This window comes from Capsicum annuum, chromosome 1, assembly GCF_002878395.1.
Source record: "Capsicum annuum cultivar UCD-10X-F1 chromosome 1, UCD10Xv1.1, whole genome shotgun sequence".
Lineage (NCBI taxonomy): Eukaryota > Viridiplantae > Streptophyta > Magnoliopsida > Solanales > Solanaceae > Capsicum > Capsicum annuum.
In genome coordinates this window covers 10704284-10712499 of record NC_061111.1, presented here as the reverse complement: position 1 = coordinate 10712499, position 8216 = coordinate 10704284, and the positions used below count along the sequence as shown (strand labels likewise).

Genomic DNA, 8216 nt, shown 5'->3' with positions numbered 1-8216 from the left:
GATAAGGGGTGAGAGTGCGTCGGTAACAATAGGAGAGCGTTTTTTATTTGTGTCTGAAGTTTCTTGTTCGTGGTGTTGAGTGTTGTGTATGGTTTTGAATAGAGAGTTTTTAGTATTATCTTGTGGCTGTAGTATTATCTTATGGCTAGTGGTGTTAGTTTATTTTGCAGATTGTACTAGTTTATATGCATTTATGTTGTGTGTGTGTTATACTGCTATCGGTCCTAAGCTGGGGGTCTATCGGAAACAGCCTCTCTACTTTATCTGAGGTAGTGAGGTAGTGGTATAGTCTGCGTATACTCTACCCTCCCTAGACCTCACTATGTGGGAATACACTAGGTATGTTGTTATTCTAGCCTTGGTGGATGAGTTACCTGGTACCTGTTATTGGTGGGAGGTGGCAGGTATCCCGTGGAATTAGTTGAGGTGCGCGCAAGCTGGCCCGGACACCACAATTATAAAAAAAGTTATTAAATCCTGTGTAAATTATACCATGTTTGGTAGTTTGTAAGGAGGTAAGTTACTGATGTATAAAATTAATATGGTGCTTGGTTTGCAATTTAGAAATTCGCATAACTAATACATGTATAAGTTATGAGCGAATTCTAAACCATTAGAGACAGTTACCTACAATAATCAGTCTACCTACGTAACATTGTAGAGAGAAATTTGACTCCACGTGTGTGCTTAACAGTTTTGAAGTAGCTAGACGAGTGAATAAAGGCACTGTAAGCAGTAGTGAATACTTTTCCATGGCTCCGGCGAAAATGTTCCCTTTGTCACTATAGGTTGAACTTGCTGTGAACCATAGAAGGTGGAATAAGTAATACATGAATAACTAATACATGATTTAGTAAACCCTGCATAACTAGTCCATGCATAGAATAGTACATAAATTCCCTCATAACTTATATATCTGCATAACTAGTCCATGCATAGAATAATACATAAATAACCTCATAACTTATATATGTATTGATTATACCTGCATAACTCTAACCAACTACCAAACGACCCCTAAAGGTCACCTCCCAGGACTACTCGGAAAAGAGAGCTAGAATATTCTCTTTTAGTGCCTAAAGTGTTTTCCGTGTAGGAATTAGATTGTCAACTTTTATACTAGGGGAATAGGCTCGCATTAATACTTCCTCTATTCGGATTTACTTGTCACATTTTGACTTGACACACCTAATAAGAAAAGAATGTTTGGTATAATGACTTTACCATATTACCCCTGTTAATTGATGTTTAGTTATAGGTATTGGAAAATGATTTGGAGAATAAGTAATTAATATTAAGGGTAAAACATGGAAGAATTTGTCTTTTCTTGATTTGTCAAAAATGACAAATAAAAATGGAAATCGAATTAGGAAATAGTGACAAGTAAATCCAACAGAACGAGTAGAAAAGAGGAAAGGAGTCCAACCTGAATTTTGAAACCAAACACAAATTGATCTAACATGTTTATGCATGCTTCTGGGCGATGTAATGGTCATTTAACCTAGAGGTAGAAGAGATGGAAAAGCCGAAAAGGTTCTCTGTAGGTAATCATGTAGACATGTGTATAGAGAGAAATATGAGTCATTGGGCTAAAGAAATCTATAAGTCACATCTATAGGAATTCAATGTATGTATGGAACTCATTAAACATTCATAGTGACTAACTGATTAGCTAGAATCTCTATATACGTGGAAGCCTTTAAGCTTTTTTTCTGTACGCCTATATGGATCAATCCCTTTTTTCTCAAATGGTGAATCTAAAGGGTTCAGGTTGAGTAGGTCCAAAATGGAGTATATGGAATGCAAGTTTAATGACTTGAGGCAGGAGGAAGAGGTGGTAGTAGGTTGAATTCACAGGTTGTTTGTAAGAGGGATAGTTTTAAGTATCTTGGGTCTATGATTCGGGGAATGGAGAGATTGATGAGGATGTCTCGAAACGTATTGGGGCAGGTTGGATAAGTGGAGGCTTGCCTCGGGAGTGTTGTGTGATAAGAAGGTGCTCCATAAGCTTAAAGGAAAATTCTACAGAGTGGCAGTTCGTCCGGCCATGCTGTATGGAGCAGAGTGTTGGCCAGTCAAGAACTCACACATTCAAGAATTGAAGGTGGCGGAAATGAGAATGTTGCATTGGATGTGTGGACTTACTAGAGGGGATAAAGTTAGGAATGAGACTATCCGAAAGAAGGTGGGAGTGGCTTAGGTGGAGGACAAGATGCGGGAAGTGAGACTGAGATGGTTTGGACATGTGATGAGGAGGGGGACGGATGCCTCAGTTCGTAGGTGTGAGAGACTAGCTTTGGATGGTTTCAGGAGAGGTAGAGGTTGGCCGAAGAAATACTAGAGGAAGGTGATTAGACATGACATGGAGCAGTTACAAGCTTACTGCGGACATGACCCTAGATAGAAAGGTGTGGAGGTCGCGGATAACGGTAGAAGGCTAGTGTGTGTGGGTGAGTCGTAGCAAGTAGTTAGAAGAGCTTTTGTGTAGTCGGGTTAGTAATCTTAGGAATATGGGCATAGGTAGGAGCTGTTAGTTAGGAGAGTTTGGGTGTGGTGGGTGTCTTTGGTCTGTGAGTGTATAGTACTACTGTGTGGGTGTCTTATTTCTATTTTTATTATTTCTCATTTCTTATTCCTTATTCCTGTTATGCCATCCATCCTGTTTCATGTTTCATTGTGACCTTGTTTACTATTCTTTATCTTGAGCTGGGGGTCTATTGGAAATAGTCTCTCTACTTCTTCGGAGGTAGCGGTATGGACTGCGTACATTTTACCTTCCCCAGACCCCACTTTGTGGGAATACACTGGGTTTGTTGTTGTTGTTGTTGTACTTTTTCTATAAAACTAGGCTGCTTATAGTTCAAAAACCACACCCTTAAGGTTGCTAAATTGATATTGGATATTTTACCAAAAAATCTTGAAATGAATTCTGTTTTGTGTAATTTGTCCTTGTCTGTGTTAGTAACACGTTTTCTCGCTTTCCTTGTTCTTTTCACTGTTTCCAGAACAGGGTGGTCTTTGATATGTCTAGTAGGCAAGATTCAGATGTTGATGATGATTTCAGTGATCTTTACAAGGAATATACTGGACCTGTTAGATCCAACACAACAAAGCCACAAGATAAAACAGTGACAGAAAGGAGGCCTCATGTTGGTTCAGATGAGGAAGAAGAGGATGCCCGCGACCCCAATGCTGTCCCGACGGATTTTACTAGCAGGGAAGCGAAGGTTTGGGAAGCTAAATCCAAAGCAACTGAGAGAAACTGGAAGAAACGGAAGGAGGAAGAAATGATTTGTAAAATATGTGGAGAGTCAGGCCACTTTACTCAGGTACTGCTTTGTATTGGGGTTCTTATTAGTATTCTTGTTACTACTATTTGGGTCGAGGAGGGAGAGAGATTTTAAGGATCACACAGGCTTAGTCATGAAATATTTACATTTGCTCAATCCCTTTATTATATAATTCCCACCTCCCATGGCTACAGCCAGCACCAGGAGCCTAGAAAAGTTAGGTACCAGTTCAGTCAGTCAATGAAGCTGCAGCCGATTCTGATGATTATGCCGTTTCAAGTGGATTTCCTTTGTTCCTCACGCTCGCTCTCTAGTCTCTAGGATGTTGATTCTTTTTTTTTTTCCTAAGAACAATTGGCGAGAAACTTGAGTTCATTTTTTTTTTTCGTTATCACAGTCTTACTCCTTAGCATTCTCCTTTATTTTCTGGTGAAGGCAATCATGTTCATCGTACCCTTGCTGTCCAGTTCTATGCAGTTATTATATAGTTGTAGAGCAACATTTTCCTTTGGTTGTTGTTATGCTGGGTCAACTGCATAATATAAACTGGTCATTACGCTCATCTTCTTGCTTTTCCCTTCTTCTAACTAGCAAATTTTAAAATCCTTCTTTTGGGTGGCTTGGATAGGTAGGAAAACTGAAAACCCATCCATGAGGTATCTTTCTTGCATGTGCTGATATCTACTTCTCAAAAATAATTTTTCTTGTATACGCTGTTATCTTACTTGATAACTAAAACTGACTGGTTAAGAGTGTTAACTGTCAAGTTTTTGCTTGTGATCCCTATGAGTAAAGGCATAACTAAAGAAAAATAAGTTAACCTGTGTACATGAATTGTCTGGGATGATGGCCCTTTGGATAGTCCCTGCAATCCTTTTCTTTTATGAAAGTTTTCCTGCATGCTGTTTCTATCAGCCCAACCAGGATTTTGACAAGGTTTTGGGCAAACTGATGATGTCTTTATTAACAAACCTTGTTTGACACAAGAATATATGATCACTATTTAGCTATTATAAACGTGGCTGCCTTTCCAAAACACAAAAGGTTGTGTGCCTCCACATCTGTCAAAGGTTTTTCTCTCATAGACTCACAGAAGAGCCTATGCAAATGGTCAAAGTTTATGTTGTGTGCTAAACAAACCATGTGTAGGGATGTCCATCTACTCTAGGAGCGAGTCGCAAGTCTCAAGATTTCTTTGAGAGAGTGCCTGCAAGGGAAAACCATGTGAAAGCTTTATTCACTGAGAAAGTTATAAATCAAATTGAAAAGGATGTTGGCTGCAAAATCAAACTAGAGGAGAAGTTTATTATCGTCAGCGGGAAGGACAGATTGATCCTAAGAAAAGGAGTGGATGCTGTGCATAAAATTAAAGAAGAGGCTGACAAAAAGGGTCCTTCTAGTTCTCAGGTGTCCCGATCAAGGTCACCTGAGCGCCGAAGTCCTGTCAGATCTCGTAGTCCTGTCAGATCTCGTATGGCACGTTCTGATTCTCAGAGATCCAATCACAGTCCCCAGAGTGCATCACAGTTGCACCATAGGTATGGAAGACAAGAGAAGGTCGTTGATGATCGCGGTCATGATGATTTTCACAAAATTGCAAGGGGTAATTCACAAGGTAGGAAAGCAAATTGTCCACCGTCTTTTCTACAAGTAGATCACACTTTGACTTTTAGCCTGCTTTTGGTTTCTTATTTTTCCCTTCTGTGACTTTCGCAAATAAGTTTTGTGGGTATGAACTTCACAGGCTTGTTCTGATGTTGATTTATTTATTTATATTCATAATGTACGCTGCTTAGTTTATCGTTTTTTTTCTTTTTGTGGCAGCAAGAGGTAAGTTCTTTTCAAGCATTCTGTTCGATTCTGATGTAACATTCCTGGTGGTCTCTGAAAGGATTGTGTTCCTCAATGAAAATTTTCACTGAAAGTATGTAGAGACTCGTTTGCTTCAGATGGATTCAATATGAGAATTTAAGATAGTTAGCCATGTTAAAGCTGCCATCATTGTTAGAGTTCTTCACTGGAAGTGCTTAACCCATTCTTCATTTGATGAAGCTTATGGTAATGATGGAGCTAGAGGTCGATCAAGCCTGTCAAAGTCTCCTGCACGCCCCGCTTATATGAGTAACTCGTATAGTTCATATGATGGTCATGGTCAGGGCAGGGATATCTATAGATCTGATGGTTGGGATGCGAGTAGACGTGGATCTGACATGAAACCTAACCGTGATTTTGACCACCCCGTTCCACAATCATTGGAGAGTGTTGAATTGGAATACCAAAAGGACGCCATAGATCTAGGAAGAATTCGGGACAAGGAAGAAGATGAAGAAAATCATAAGCATAGAGAGGTATGAGATTTACTTAAATTTTCATTTCTCCTTTTAGTTTTTCCATTTGAAATTCTTATTTGTTTCAAACTTGCTTTTGGCTTTGAAGGGGGACCGTCTCTGAATTGCATCATGCAGATGTGTTAAATTCCAGTCAGCTTATGTTTATATGTAAGGACTCCAATGATAGTTTGTTTTGGTTTGTCAAATTTTAGGCCATCAGGGAAATAAGAGGAAACTACATGAAGAAATTGGCCGTCCTTAGAGTTGAACATGCAAAGCAATGGGAAGAGTTTCTTCAACTTGATGCACTAAGGAGGCAACAGCTGGCAGAACAACGTATGTCAACCTCTGGGTTTGGTGGTTACAATCAACAGAGTTATCAAGAGTATGAGAACTCTGCAGCTAATCCACATTATTCTGGGCCCAACATACCAATGGAACCAAGGGGAAGGTATCCAAACCCTATGGATAACTACCACCCATCAAGGCCACATGACAGTTACGACTTTCAGCGTCAGAGGCGTGATGATTTTGGGAAAGCCTATAATCGGTACTAGATGGGTAGATTGGAGTTTTATATGGTGAGTTGTCTTACCCTTTTGACAAGCTGAGAGTCCTAAGTCCATTTCACGTTTCACCTAAAGCATTGGCTCTGCCATTTTTAGATTGGTGAGCTCTGTTCGACATAAATTGTGTTTTTTAAGGGTATATTTAATTGGAAGTTTAGAATTTAGAAAATGTCGGATCTCTGAATCGTCTTGCCGCTTTTGATGGATAGGGTGGCGGATGTTTGATTTTATAAGAAGATTTTGTAGCTTCTCTTTACTTAGATGCATTTAATTAATTAGTATTTAAAATTTTCAGGATGCAAGTTGTTGGATTCCGAGGTTTCAACTGTGATGAATCAGAGTCTGGACAAGTTATGTTTGGAGATGTAGAAAGATCATGAGAGATGCTGATTATGGTACCATTGAGGTTGTAAAGACAATTGAATCAGTGTTCTTATTTGGGGGTTAGTGGGGTGGTAGTGAAAGTTTGAGCTCTTGCATGAGATTTGGAAATTCTGAATATCATGGTATAGTTGCCTGCTTTGCAGTTTTTTTTCGATAACGCCTATGCTCAAGAAGCTTTTGATCAAATGATGAGTGGTACAATTTTCATAATCCTGGCAATTTTTTTAGAGTAAATGTTTTCTTAAGGCATCAGCCTAGGTACTGCAGGTTATGTATATTTTTCGTGGTTAGCTTGCCGTCATCCTTTTACCTTCCAACAAGGAGATAAAAGGTAGTTTAGTGCAGTGAAGCTCCCCCGCTATGTGCAGGGTTTGGGAAAGACCACATCACAAGGTTCTATTGTATGCAACCTTAACCTCGTGTTTCCGCAAGAGACTGTTTATCCACCTATAGGACTATGGTGCTGGTTGCCTTAGGCCTTTAATTGTTGTATATGTCATGTTAGCCCAATCAAGTTAAATCATAAAACACATCTTCTTTATGATTAAATATTACTCTTTCATTAGGCCTTCTATTGCGTAGATTTATTCATTTGCATGGCGGGGCACATGCAGATCCGTACATGCAAGTTGGTTCATTGCTACCATTAATTTTCCCCAAAAAGAATTGTTTCGTTTGGAATGGCGTCGCGGCCATAGTTTCATTTTTTCACAAAATATGTTAATGGGTTTTTCCTGCACTCGCCAGCCACCTTTTACCCTACAAATTCTATCAAGAAGTTTTACTGGTAATGGGATTAACTGGATTTATCAAAAATTATGGTGGATAATATTTTTGTTGCATTAAACATTATGAGAGACAGTGAGGATCAAAAACTTCTATTTGTCGAAGAATGTTCACCAAGACGTGATCAAAATGGCAAGAGCTAACCTGAGGCTTTTGCATCAGTAGTTCAAACGCCTGATGGCCAAAATGGGTCTTTCTGTGAAAAAAATGGTAAGATACAAGACACTTTTCTACCCAGGGATTTAAACACAATCCATCTATTATATATACAATAACATTTTAATATCTCATTAGTTTAGCTCTTCATCAACATCCAAATTAGACCAAACACATATATGACACCTTAAACTTGTTGAGAATTTCCATTTACGCAATTAAACTTTGACTTGTTTCAACTGACCACAAAATTATTCATGTTTGTTCCTATTAGACATAAAAAGCCGACTTGACACATTTCATGAATACACACATATACTTATGCATTTCATATGAAAGAAATTATTTCATATATTAAAAAAAGATGACACATAGAATTAATGACAATAAACATTAGCAGGAGGTGTGTTCAACGAGTCGAACGAAATTGACATAGAACCAATTCTGACAAAAATTGGAGGCAAAAATCATGATAAAATTTAGAACAAGGGCCCAAAAATACACAAGAATTAGAAAGAGATTTGTTTCAATAAGCTAATTTAGACAAACAAAACAGAATAATGTTTGGCCTCTAAATTAATGTTAGTTGTGCAATAACATAAATTTTTTGTTTCGGATTATTAATAATTTTATTTTTAGTACTCTCTGTTTAAAAAATAATGACCTAGTTCAAAATGAAAAATCCTTTTCTTTTTTCGATA

At 38.4% G+C, this 8216-nt stretch overlaps 1 protein-coding gene across 4 annotated transcripts; it reads left to right on the top strand.

Annotated features, from left to right (window-relative positions):
- Positions 1-2339: 2339 nt before the first annotated feature.
- Positions 2340-6783, top strand: LOC107867887. Of its 4 annotated transcripts, none has more exons than XR_007042820.1 (6): positions 2340-3329; positions 4440-4905; positions 5115-5120; positions 5343-5638; positions 5833-6289; positions 6485-6783. XR_007042820.1 is itself a non-coding variant. In XM_047393611.1 (6 exons), the coding sequence occupies exons 1-5, from the start codon at positions 3024-3026 to the stop codon at positions 6175-6177; spliced, it is 1419 nt and encodes a 472-aa protein (XP_047249567.1). In that variant the 5' UTR covers positions 2342-3023; the 3' UTR covers positions 6178-6201; positions 6485-6783. The 4 variants fall into 4 exon arrangements, 2 of the variants coding, with proteins under 2 accessions (XP_047249567.1, XP_047249569.1); XM_047393611.1 differs by having other exon boundaries at positions 2342-3329; positions 5833-6201; XR_007042824.1 differs by lacking the exon at positions 5115-5120.
- The last annotated feature ends 1433 nt before the right edge of the window (positions 6784-8216 follow it).

Excerpts from the sequence above, each read along its gene's own strand:
- LOC107867887 (XM_047393611.1), top strand. The coding sequence starts at position 3,024 with ATGTCTAGTAGGCAAGATTCAGATGTTGATGATGATTTCAGTGATCTT. Across the intron at positions 3,330-4,439 it reads AGTCAGGCCACTTTACTCAG|GGATGTCCATCTACTCTAGG; the intron begins GTACTGCTTTGT and ends AACCATGTGTAG. Across the intron at positions 5,639-5,832 it reads AAAATCATAAGCATAGAGAG|GCCATCAGGGAAATAAGAGG; the intron begins GTATGAGATTTA and ends GTCAAATTTTAG.